This window comes from Triturus cristatus, unplaced genomic scaffold (assembly GCF_964204655.1).
Source record: "Triturus cristatus unplaced genomic scaffold, aTriCri1.1 SCAFFOLD_440, whole genome shotgun sequence".
Classification (NCBI taxonomy): domain Eukaryota; kingdom Metazoa; phylum Chordata; class Amphibia; order Caudata; family Salamandridae; genus Triturus; species Triturus cristatus.
This window is the reverse complement of record NW_028188525.1, coordinates 56,889-70,386: the sequence shown is the minus strand read 5'-3', so window position 1 is coordinate 70,386 and position 13,498 is coordinate 56,889. Positions and strand designations below refer to the sequence as shown.

The 13,498-nt window shown below is 49.2% G+C and overlaps 1 protein-coding gene across 1 annotated transcript in view; it reads right to left on the bottom strand.

The window, feature by feature from the left end:
* The window catches only part of LOC146768966 (SRSF protein kinase 1-like), an 82,353-nt gene extending 71,322 nt beyond the window's left edge, over positions 1-11,031 (bottom strand). Inside the window, exons 1-2 of the mRNA XM_085640585.1 lie at positions 10,986-11,031; positions 10,234-10,374 (exon numbers count right to left, since the gene is read on the bottom strand). Of these exons, the coding sequence (XP_085496711.1) occupies positions 10,234-10,374; positions 10,986-11,031 (187 nt within the window). The remainder of the gene's footprint in view (positions 1-10,233; positions 10,375-10,985) is intronic.
* Between the last annotated feature and the right edge of the window lie 2,467 nt (positions 11,032-13,498).

The following is a 13,498-nucleotide window of genomic DNA, read 5'->3' as shown; positions in this document are numbered from 1 at the left end:
TCTGGGAAAATGACTAGGTCCTTGCCAAGCACCTTGAGGACTTTGACAAATTGAGTGTTCCAACTAGCAGGTTTCTAAAGTACAAAGAGGATAGTTTAATGTTGCGTGCAAAAAGGCCAAGGTACACCTCTTGTATGCTATAAAAAGAGGGGACACCCAAGCCTTCAGGGAATGTAGGGAGAATTACCGGGCAACTGTGAGAACAGCCAAACTAGAATGGGACGAGGATATGTGGGCAGAACTATTCAATGCCGAAGTTAACGACTAAAAAAAGTTCTGGTCCTTAGTCCGCATGAGTGAAGGGAATTTGGGCAAACCCTACGAAACTCCTACTCTCCCGAGTGAGAGGGTTGCACACTTTAGGAGATTGTATACCCCTGTTGTAGTTGATGAGACCCAACTGGGGCGTGGGGATATGCCCAGACGATTGAACCAAATATAGTACCCGGTAATCATCTCCTTGGAGGAGACGGAGCGTGCAGTGGTCTCATTTTGATCTGGGAGAGCCCCAAGTTTTGATAATATATAGGCTGATGTTTTCAAGTCCAATCCAAGTGTATGGGTTCCCTAAATCAGTGTTGTTTCCAAAGCCATTGCTGCAGGAGGGGGTGGTCTCCTCTTTCTGGAAGGCGAGCAGAGATTGTGCCAATTTTTAAAAAGAGGAACCCCAGTGTGCCTGCCAACTACTGTTCTAGTAGCCTCTTGGACAATCTCAAAAAAATTGTCTGTAAACATGTGCCGGAGAGGTTGTTAGACTAGTGTCACAAGAAAAACATTCTCATTAACCTTCAGGCAGGATTTAGGCAGAAGGTTAGTGCTGGGGACCAGGTCTTTCGGTTCCTCCTGGTCAAATGGAAGGTGGTGGCCCTGGCCATGGGTGACCTCTTTGTGGAGTTCATAAACTTGCATGCCGCTTTTTTGCCAAGTCTCTAGGGGAAAGTTTTGGGAAGTCCTCCAGGGACTAGGTATGCCGCCTGACCTTGGTCATCTGATTAGATTGCTCCATAAGGGGAACTTTGCAAAAGTAATGTTTGGGGTAAAAGGAGAGCTAACTGATGCTTTTCCTGTTGACCAAGGTGTACAGCAGGGGTGTGTGCTCGCAGCAACCCTATTACTCCTTTATAACAACTGTATCACCTATCTATTGGGCTTGGTTAATGATTCAACATCCTTAGCGGGGTTAAAAATACCAGCACTCCTCTTTGCAGATGACACATTGTATTCTAAAACTAGGAGGGGACTGCAAAACTTGGTAGCTAGATAAAAAAAAAAAAAAAGAAATTTAACAAATTGTATTTGGTTATTTTGCAATATATCGGGCGAAAGCCCCACAGTGGCATATGTGATCATTTGAACAGCATATGCAGAAATAACCATTTCCACCAAAATAAACAGCGCCTGCCAAACATGCAGGTAAACCAAAAATAAAAGCAATATAAACAATATGCAGACAGTGGTCAGATCCCAAAATATAGTACATGATGCAACAGATTCCCGATATTCATGCCAATAAGACTGTGATACAGTCAAACAACATAGTTCGGGGTAATGCAGGGCGGGGAGCAAAGGGTAACTTTTATGGGTCTTCCTCAGACAGAGGGGGCAATTTAATTCCCCGATAAGTCGCCCATCGTGTCCAAATCTTACGGTGTTTCCGGGGGCAGCCCCGAGCTCCAAAGACAGCGATCTCAGCTCCCATACACTTATGTGGTGTGGCCTTCCATTTGCCTATGGTCAGAGGAGAGGATGATTTCCAACACTGCGCTATGTCTCTCTTGGCAATAGTAAGGGCAAGGAACAGTAGATGTTGTTTGTAGCGATTCCCCCCAATGTCGTCTGTGGAATGTAATAGGAACAGCCGTGGGTCCAATGGAAGCACCCACCCCAACACCTCATTGAGACATGATCGAACCTGTTCCAAAAGGGCTGCAGGGCCATGCAAGTCCACACGGTATGGAAAAAGGACCCCTCCTCACAGACACACCACAAGCATACTGGGGACTGAATGACCCCCATCCGCCACAGACGTACCCTGGTATAATAAACTTGATGCAAATATTTGAACTGGACGAGTCTGTAGCGTGTGGAGACAGCTGCGCCCCTAGGGCTGGCTATCGCTTCGGCCCAGTCGTCATCTGTTAATTCAGGGATATCTGCCTGACAGGCCAGTCGGGTCTTGTCCAAAGTAGTGAGGGTGAGTGTTGTCAGTGTTTGATAAATTTGCCTAATTTTATGTAATCCGAGATCCCCCCATTAACAAACGGCCCCCTCCAGAGGCTGAAACTCAGGGAGGGTTTCCAAATAGCGGATCTGAGGGGAGAACGCATGTCAGAGCTGTAGATATTTGTAAAAATGTGACTCGTATAGGCTGAAATCCGTTTGTAATTGTTGAAGATGATTTTATTGTGGCACCCCTCATGACATCTCCTAGCGTCGAGATCCCCACCAGGTCCCATCTTCGAAATCCCCGCAGTGCAGTAGCAGTCCTGAGGTTTGTAACCTGCCACAGGGGTGTCTGTCGAGTTAGTCTCCCCTTCCATCCCATCTGCCTGGTCTTAGCCCACCACAGCTGTATGGCTTGTCTGCCAGTCGGCAGTAGATGATCAAGCCTTGTATAACTGTATAATAGATGGAGTAGGCGGACCTGCTCCATAGAGGCATGTTCAATAACATACGCCGGGTCTGTGGGAGAATTGTACCATAGTTCATTGATTACAAGGATGTGAGATGCAACATAACAGGAATAGATGTCAGCTGCCGCGATCCCTCCACAATACGATGACTGAACAGGTGCGAAGTGCCACCCGAACAGCCCCACCTCCCCATAGGAAGTTATTTTGAATTGCGTTCACCTGTGCGAACCAGGAATGAGGGATAGGGTATGGGAAATTTTGAAGGCGCTAGAATATCCGAAGCAGGGACACCATCTTAAAAATGGCTGATCGCCCATAGAGGGACAACGGGAGAGCAGACCATACCGCCGTCTCGTTTTTGAGGCTAACCATTAACGGGGAAATATTATGTGCCCAAGAGATTTTGGGGCAATCGGGAGATGTAAATCCCCAGATATTTGAACCCATCTGTGGCCCGGGACAGCTGCGCAGGCCACGATTCACGGCCTTGATGTCCACATACCGGGAAGAGAATTGATTTAGCAGGGTTAGTGTGGAGACCGGTGGTGCTACCAAACACCCTAAGGATTTCCAGGATTCGGGGTCCAGAGTACCACGGATCAGTCATAAAAAATAGGGCATCATCAGCGTATAGCGCTATACGATCTGACTGCGAGCGGGACCAATCGAACCCCCTGAGCACCGGGTCACTTCTTACCCAGGCCGCTAGGGGCTCTACTGCCAGGGCGAACAACAATGGAGAAAGCGGGCAGCCCTGGCGGGTACCTCTCCGAATCAGAAAAGGGCGGGAGCGGTGTCCGGCAATACAAAGTGACGCCGTCAAATTAGTATACAACAGGCGTATATAGGTCAGAAAACGGGGCCCAAAGTTGACTGCTTCAAGTAGTTGAAAAAGATAGACCCAGCTTAAGGGGTCGAATGCCTTATCAATATCGGCCAATAATAGGGCAGCAGACCGGCCTAAGGTAGGGGCCGCAGCAATGGCATTGTGAACGCGCCTGATGTTGTGTCTCGTAGCCCTCTGCGGCACAAAGCCCGACTGGTCGGGGTAGATCAGATCGGTGACGCACCCGCAAAGGCGGTCGGCCAAGACCTTCCCCAACAATTTGGGTTCAAAATTAATGAGAGATGGGGCGGTAGGAAGACGGGTCCTCGAGGGGCCTGCCAGGCTTAGGAAATAGCACTATTTCCGCGTGCCGCCATTACCGAGGCAGACTTCTCCGATCGGTTGCAACCGCAATGGTTGCCAACAAGTGAGGCCCCAATAAGGTCATGTGGGACCGAAGGAATTCCATGGGGAACCCGTTGGGACCCGGGGTGCGACCCGGCTGAATCGCACAGAGGGCACCAGACAGCTCTTCTAATTTAATGGGTGCCTCCAGGTTCTCCCGCACTGAATCGGTGAGCCTGCAAGGCGGAATGTCCCTGAGGAACTCAGCAATAAGTTCGGCAGAGATCTGCTCCTTGCGGGCATACAGAGATGTGAAGTGTCTCGCAAAGTCGTCCGCTACCTCCGCCGGCGACGTGTACATGGACCCATCTGAACCCTGGATTGTAGGCGTGACGGCCGGGGCGCCGTCTGCTTGGCACAGTCTATGGAGCATTTTACTTGACTTGTCCCCCCACTGATATATCCGATGTTGAGATGCCTCCCAGATCTCTTTAGCTTCACCCAGGAGGTGTTGACGCAGTTCTTGTTGCACTAAGAACAAATTACGACGAAGGACGGGGCAGGGATTGGCACTGAGCTGGGCAGACAGGGTCGTCCGGCACTCTTCTATGGCATCAAGTTGTTTGCGGCGCTTCAGTTTCTCCTGTGTGCGATAGCTAATGTCGGAGCCCCTGACGGTCGGCTTGAGAGCCTCCCAGAGGGTAGTGTTCGAGGGGGCGGATGGGCCATTGTCAGCAAGATAAGTAGTGATCGCTGCGTTGAGCATGACCTGATAGCCTGGACTACGGAGGTGCCAAGGGGACATGCGCCAGCGGAATGGGGGCCTGCGTGAGCACGTGTGAAAGCGCAACGTGACCGGGGAGTGGTCGGACAGAACGCGTGGCCGGTGTTGCACCTGGGAAAATCTATGGAGAAATACCAGAGAAACAAAAAAGTAATCAAGTTGGGACTGTGACCCATGGACCGCAGACATATGTATAGTCATGTTCAGTAGGGTGGAATTCGCACCATATGTCTGCCCAGTCTAATGTTGACGCTAAGGTATGCAGTTTAGTCGGACCCTGGGGTATAGGGGTATCCATGGTGCGTTGTCTATCAGAAGGCCCCATCGTGTCATTCCAATCGCCCACCCATCAGGGTCAAACCACTCGGAAGGGATCCCCAGACCCCCAATAAATTTTCAATGAAAGTAGCGCCCAGAGGTGGAGGGGCATAAATACTCCCAATGGTGACCTGCTCGCCATGCACCTTGCCAGTGCCGAAAAGGAACTGACCCCCAGGGCCTGCCCTATGTGCTATATATCGAAACTGGACTCTGCGGTGTATAAGAACTGCCACCCCCCTGGAGCCCCTTGTGAACCCCGCATGGTAGATGTAATAGAAGCCAAACCGAGCAAGGCACGGGGCTGTCGTGCCCAGCAGGTGCGTTTCCTGCAGAGTAGGAGGTCTGCCCCATACCTCTTTGCCTGTCGCAAGACAGCCCCCCGTTTCATCTTATTTAGTAATCCCCGAATATTCCAGGAGACCACTGTTAAGTCTCCCAGGGGATGTGCCTGACCGGACGTCATTGGGTTCTAGGAAGAAGTTGTATAAAGCAAGGGGATCTGTATAGGAGACAATATGTAACATAACGCACTGTCTGCATGTATTAACCAAACAAAATAAACCAACCCTTCTGAAAAACGGACCACCCACCCCCCACTACCAGAAACAAGGAGCATCTGTTGCGGTGTAGAGAACAGAGGACTCCCAACTGGGGACCCTCCGATACCACATCAAAGGTTCCCATCCCACCCAATCAACCTAAGAAAACGGGGAGTGCAAAACAATCATGGCCTAGCAGCCCGCAAAGCGGGTCCCACGCCCACTCAGAAGACGACATCACTAAAGCAAAATTCAACAAACACATTGTTTTACGAAACACCATTTGGGAAGTGGAGCAGTCTGAAGCCATCAAAGCGGTCGATCAGGGCTCGGCGAAGCCGCTTCTGGGACTTATTGCATCATGGCCGCTGAGATCTGGATCTACGAGAGGAGTCCGAATCCAAGGCCGATGGGGAGCCCGCTCATCAGACCATGCAAGACCGCCCAGGGGTATCAAAGAAATAGGATTTAGAATTATAGATTACGCGCATGCGAGCTGGATACAGCAGCATATATTGTACATTCAGTTCTCTTAGTCTACGCTTTGCGGCCATAAAGAATTGGAGTTGTTGCTGGACTAAGCGCGTGTAGTCCGGGAAGACCAAGATGGCACTGGATTCATATACGAAGCGGTCTTTATGTGTCCTGGCGAATCGCAAAATAGCATCCCTGTCGGCGTAGTTCATAATCTTAGCGATAACAGGCCTCGGGGCCTCACCCGGAGAGGGCTTCTGCGTCAGGGCCCTGTGCGCCCGCTCTACAATGAAGGCAGAAGATAGGAGATCAGGAGGCAGAATATCTTTAAGCCACTTAGTGATAAAGTTCGTCATAGATACCCTTTCGCAGCCCTCAGCCAGGCCCACAAAGCGCAGGCCAGAGCAGAGGGCCGCACGCGCTCGCCCCACGCACAGTCAAAGCCCCCTCAGGGCCCTCATGTACCAGTCAAGGGACGTCTCCACCTGATGAGCCCCACAGCATGCAGGATTGGCCCTAATACACTGAGGCTGCCAGTCATAGGAGATAGATGGAGGTTGGCGGGCCACTCACCGTCAGGAAACTCCAATCGGCACCCTGTGTGCAGGCAGCTCCACCAGGGCAGCCGCGCGTCAGTCCTGGGCGCTCGAGCCAGATGTCCGCTGCAATCCGCCGGTTCAGCTCACCACAGGAAAAGCAGGGCCCCAGCTCAGCCCTCAGCAGAATTGTGGCTGCGCACAGAGCGCTGGGGAATCAGCTGCGGGCACCCCATAGTAGCACGACGCTACCGGCTACACCACGGCGCCAAGGATCGTCCAACTGAAGAGCCGGCACCAACGCACCCCGGACCCCGCCGGCAAGATGGCGGCTGCAGGGTCGAGGGGGACCAGCCAGCCAGGATCCGCGCATGCCCGTGCGGTTCTGCTCTCCAAGGGCGGCACACCAGGAGCGCCGGGCACCCCCGCTCCGGGGTCTGGGCCTCAGGGCGTCAGGATTGGGCCTCCACCGCCGTCTCGTCCAACAGGCCCCGGGCGGGCCGCAGCGGCAGGAGCAGCGATGGCAGGAGCAGCGATCAGCATACTAGAGGAGCGGGTGAAGGAGAGCTACGCAATCACCCACCCAGCCAAGCGCCCAGCCAATGGCACCGTCACGCTCCAGGTCCGTTCAGAGGAGCAGTGAAGCAAGGTGAGTCATCTGCAAGCAGGATTGTTGGACTTGGCCCTTGTTCCCCGAATTTGTTTGCTTTTTCCCCTAGCCTTTCTACTGACAGGGGGTGGCTGAATGGAAAATGTTAAATACTGCGCAATGGTGTGCAGAGGGTTATTTGCACGTTTTAAAAATGTCATGTTTAAAATGTCACCCTGTTTGGGGTGCTTTCTGCCGTACATAGGCTTATATTAGGAACCCCCCCCACCCCCCTTTAGGGCACATCTCCCCCATGGTAAGAAATGTATATGCCATGTGTGTTGTGAGAGGAAAATAATAAATGCTGTGCAATGACATATGCACCTTTATTTTCACCATTGCAGAAATGTCACTTTTAAAATGGACGCCATTGCTGTGTGCTTTGTGCCGCCTGCCTGAGGTGGGTTGGCGGTCTAGTGTTTGAAGTGACAAGGTGCTCCACACTTCCCCCACAGTGACAGTTGGGAACTGCCAGGGGCCTTCTGGAAGATTCTAGCCCTTGCTGGTAGGTGGGAGGAGGGGTGGATATGTAGAGGAGCTGTGCTTCCATGTGCTCAGACTGAGCGTGGACCTGAATGAGAGGCGACACTCTGCCAGGAGGTACCGCCGCATGGGCCTGTGTGCTGGCCCCTGTGCCCAACTGTACCCCTCTGCTGTCCACAGGGCTAGTGAGAGCCCCCTTGCTGGAGTGAAGGCTGCTATGTCAGGAGGAGTGCCACTTTATGGGAAATGACCGCTTCTAGCAGCTGCTGTCCCGTACTGATGAGTGCCCACTGTCTGCTGATCTTGCCCAGCCTGGCCTGCCTGCTCTGCTGCCCTAGCGCCTCGTGAGCGCTATACTTGGACTGCCTGTATTCCCAGGAGGTGAGGAGTGTGGGCGCTACTCCCTCTGGTGGGTTCTGCATCGCTGTGCTGCCAGAGCGCTATATTCGCAGTGACTGTGCTCTGCCGGCTGTCTAGCGCCTCGTTAAGTGCTACAACTGTTTTCCAGGCCCCAGGACTCTCAGTCCTGCATTCCTGGACTTAGCGCAGCAACGTGGGCATCTGGTCGCCAAAGGCTCATCTGCAATGTTGGTGGCATTCGCAATGCGCACAGCTTTCCCCTAATGTTGCTGCGGCTTGTTCTACATGTAAGGAACTGTTCTGCCAGCAGAGCCTAATCTTGCACAGTTGAGAACTGTTTTTGTGTGACCCAATACTGCCCACCTGAGAGACAGCTACTTCCAGGGAGTTGTGGCAATCTTTGCAACGTGTGTGCATGTATGAGGTTCACCCTTCTGACTTGAGGCCTAATGCATTTCTACGCGCAGGGTAATCCTGCCATTATGTTCATGTTTTCATGCTAATGAGAAATGCCCTAATGATGCCTAATGTACCTGCAAAGATTCATGCCTAAGGGGTTTATACCCCAGGATTGGTGCATAGGGTAGTTGAGGACGCCTAATACTAAGATGTATGCATAACGTGTTGTTACCCTAAGGTTGTTGCTTTCATGCCCAGGTGTAGTTACATAAGTTGCTGAGGTTACACCTAATATGTCTTACACGTCATGCTCCGATGCCTATTGTTGCACCTAATACATCTATGCTGATGATTTACTGCCTAATGTGTTGCTCAGGCTTTGAGGCTAAGGAGGGTGCCCTGGGCCCACATGTTTATGCCCCATGCTCAGGTGTTCATGCACACTGACGTATGCGGATAGAAGGCATACTGTGTTCTATATCCAAGAGTTAGGCCTAGTGCTTCCATGCTTTGATGTGGATATGATGATGCAGGGATGTTTTCCTTCTAGGCCTCATGTGTAGGTCCCATACTGAAGGTCTGCACGTGCTGTGATCCTGCCGAATATCTTTTTCCCAAAGGTTGGCGCTGCTGATCCCAGGCCTGAGTGGGGTTTGTGTCCGGTGCACCCATGCTAATGTTTTCCTGCTTACTGATGCCCTGCGTAAGGTTCTAGGCCCAAGGCCTACTTAGTATATGCCTAAAGTGATGTATGCAAATAGGTTATGCCTAATACTTTTATGCTGATTGCAATGTATGCGTAACGTATTCATGCCATGATGATTTCCTTCCAGGCTTGCGCATAATGTGCTTATATGCTGACCTGACGTTTTCATTCTAGGCTCATGGTTAATGCCTCATACCCCGATATTTTTTATGCCTACCGAGAGGCAGAGATGTTTTCGTTTCATGCCTAATGCCACTTTGACATAGGCCTAAAGCGATGTATGCTACGTGCAGGGGTTTGCCAGCAGCGACTGGCGGTTACATGTTCATTGATTGACTCCACATTTACTATTCTGTATCCTTTGTGTTGGTTCTGGCAGCGGCCCGATTGGCGCTGCCCTGTATATAGTCCCCCTGTGAATTATTACCCGGTGCTGGCTGGCACAGTTTATCTGCACCTGTGATTCCCTTCTGATGTGTTTATTTTACAATACACAAACTGTTTTTCACCTAAACTGGTGTGGTCTCTTTTTATAGTGTGCCTCGTGTGTCGCCTGTGTGTGCTGCGTGGATGCTTTACACATTTCCTCCGGAGTTTGGCCCACCCGCTCTACACCACGCTACCCCGTGTCTAACAAGGATAGTGTAGGATAATTGGCAGAAAATGGCATGGGGAACCGGAGCCCCTCTGAGCTGCGTCCGCCACGATGGGCGATCAAGCCACGCCCCCTTGGTAGATAGTTTTAACCATTTTGCTGAGCATTTGGCCTTGAAATTAACACTAAGACAAAATACTTGGTGTACTCCAAGAAATGGTAGGGCGAAAGGTGCTGGTGAGAAAGAATAAAAAGCAGGACAGGCCTAGTAAGAGTGAGGTAGACATCTACAGGTGCATTATTATGTCGGAACAATAATAAATCTCTCTCACCACTATACTATTTTACACATCCCAGAGACTTTTTTCTATCACTTCACTCAGAAGTGACTCTTAATTTTCTGCTCATTAAACACATCTGTCACACCATTACAAAAACATAAGCATGAGCGGTTCAACTTTCTAACTATTGCCAAGAAATGCGCGAAAAAACTAATGATGTTCGGCATGTATCATTATTTATTACATTTGGGGAGCTCCCTGGTAATTAATGCTCACGCTCTTATTGTTAAGTGAAATGTCACCTTTGCGGTAATCGCTGGGATCTTCTTGTTCGTCGTCATCAGAACCAAGGATCTCTTCCTCTTCTTCAGGCTCCTGTGACTCATTCTCACACTCTCGGGTGGAACCTCTGTGAGGAGCATCAGACCTGATGTAAACAAAATCTTTTTTTTAAAAAGGAGCATGTGAAAGTACTTAATGAAAGCGTTGCCAGGAGTTCAGAGAAATGGACTAGAGCTTCCCTCTATACAAACAATATGGAAACCGAATAAAGATCAATGGATTAATGATTTACTGGCCAAGAGTTTTACAATTGAATTCCCTCACTCCAGATGTGTTATGAGATGGAAAATGCTGACTATCATTCACATGATGAATAAACTGCTTTCTTAGCATCCAGCTATCTAGAAGACAAGAATCTCAGCTCAATTCTTTTCACTGCTCACACCCACAGAAAACAAGTTACTTGTTCTTCAGTATTGGAAGCTTTCATAGATTCACATGCTTGAATCATTCCCCGTCGTCGAGATGGGAGTCCCCGGTACATCATAAAAGCAATGCTTAAATCAATACAAAGCAGAAAAAAGGCCTAGGCCCATTTCAGTTTTGTAACCCATAACTCATTTTGTAAAATAGACCAAAAATAATCCCTGAACCAACCAAGACCCTTCGCCCTCTAGAGCTCACTCGGACAGCATTTTGACCTAGCAGATTTTGCTTGCATTCTGCACTTTTAATTTGGACCAATACCTTACGCCAACCGCATAAGACTTACCTGCCTTGAGTAAGCCCTGGCCTGTTGGCCCCTGGGCGAAACACATGTCGGCTGTTTCTCTGTTTCTGCACATGTCTTCAAATGAAGAAGAAAAGAACACCACAGACTAGTACTCCAATTCTTAGTTTATACGACGTCTAGAACTGAATTTGGGGATTAAATTACCCCTGAAATACATACCTAAAAGAGCACAAAACCAATTACATAACTCAAAACCCTCTAGAACACTCCTGAGAGAACCTTAGCCCTTCAGATTTTCCGAGCACTTGTGCCCAAGATAACCCTGTACAAAATCCAAAAAGGTGAGCCTCTCGGGGGAGGAGGGCGGGTAGCATGTGAATCTATGAAAGCTTCCAATACTGGAGAACTACAGGTACAGGTAAGTAACTTGTTTTCTTACTCTAGTATTGGAACTTTCATAGATTCACATGCTTGAATCAGAGTAGCTTGCAGTACGTAGCACATTTTATTCTGCATCTACATGAACGCATGCAAGAGTGTGCTTTAAATTGTCAATCTGGAGAGAGGAATAGCTTTACCTGAAAAAACCATAGAACCCCAATTGTTAAATATTCCATGCTTAAGATCTATAATTGTAAACACCATAGAGAGTAAACAGTTCTTTTGGAAACCACTATATTATAAACATCTACACAAAGATAAATGCATCTATAATAAAACGTGCACATTCTTAAAGTATAAAGGAAGGAGGGATGAAAGAGCTCACCGTCACTGGAAAAGGTTCCTCAGCAAAGCCTGTCCCACTGCCACATCATTGTTAGCAGCTGCATACAGGGAGTAATGCCTGGTAAAGTTGTGTGTACTCTTCCAGGTAGCAGGCCTGCATATATCCTGGATAGGTACCCCAGCAAACTATGCAGAAGATGTAGATACTGCTCTCGTCTAATGAGCACGCACCCGTGCTCCCAGAGGTTTCCCTGCTGCATGATGGCAATACTGGATTATACTCGAGATCCATCGAGCAATCCCCTTTTTGGAAAGAGGATAGCCCTTTCTGGGCTCTCTTAAGGACACAGACAGCTGTGACTATTTGCAAAAAGCTTTTGTTCTTTGTAGATAACATTTCAGACAACGCTGGATATGCAGCGAATGACGAGACCTCTCCGCTGCAGTAGTCGGTTAAGGGAAGACCCTCTTAAGGATAAGAGGTTAATTCAAGTGAAATTCTGATGGTACTTTGGATATAAACTTAGGATTAGTACGAAGGACTATTCGATCCTCTTTAAACTGCAGAAAGGGTTTCTGTATGGTCAGGGCCTGAATCTCCCCAACTCTCCTGGCCGATGTGAGTGCCAGGAGAAGAGCCACCTTACAAGACAGGAACTTAAGGTCCGCCCTGTGAACGGGTTCAAAGGGATGTTTCATGAGTTGTGATAATACTATATTCAGCTGCCAGAGAGATAGCGGAGGCTTAACTGGAGGTAAGGTACGAAATAATCCTTTCATGAACTGTTTTATGATTCTCTCCGACCATAACGATGGTCCCGAGGACGTCCTCCTAAAACAGGATATAGCAGCAAGATGGACAGTTATTGACACATGAGCTAATCCAGATTTTGCTAATAGTAGAATCTTGCTAAAAGTAGAGCATAAGGAGGAATCTCATGAGATGCGGATCTTAGAGAATGAACATTAGACTCCTAGCACCATAAACAGAATCTTCTCCATTTCATCCTGGGCATCTTATTCGTACTCTGTGCTTGGGCATTTGAGAGAATATTCCTGCATTCAGATGGCAGTTCTAGATGTTGAAATTAACAGTGTTCAGGAGCCATACTGCTAAACGTAGTGACTTGGGATCTGGATATAGCACTTGTCCCGCGACATCCAGGAGGTATAGAATGGGCTGAAGGATAATAGGTGCAGTCTCCGACAGGAGGAGAAGCTCTGTGAACCAATGATCTCTGGGCCACCATAGGGCTATCAGGATCATCCTGCACAGCTCCCTCTTGATCTTCATTAGTAGACGTGGTAGGAGGGGAATTGGCGGAAAGGCGTAGGGAAAGACGCCTGACCATACCATCAAAAACGCATTCTCCCAGGATCCCTGTTGGTGACGCCAACTTGCAAAGTAGCAGCATTTTTTGTTCTGAGCTGTTGCAAAGAGGTCCACTGTTAGTGTGCCCCATTTTAGAAAGATACTGTCTAGGGTTCACTGATTGTTTTCCCACTCGTGGCAGGTTGACTTGAGTCTGCTGAATGAGTCTGCCTTGATATTTTGATCCCCCGGAAGGTGTTCTGCCTTCAGCAAGATTCCGTTTTGAACAGCCAATCTCCAGATTCTCTGGGCCTCCTGAGACATGGGGAGAGATCTTGTGCCGCCCTGCTTGTTGAGATAATGCATTGCTCTTGTGTTGTCTGTCCTGATGAGCACAGTCGAGTTCCTTCTCCTTGGCAGAAAAGCCAGCAATGATGATCTCACTGCCCTGAGCTCCAGTAAATTGATGTGAAGTTGTTGGTCTTTATTCTGCCAACGCCAACTGACCTGGACG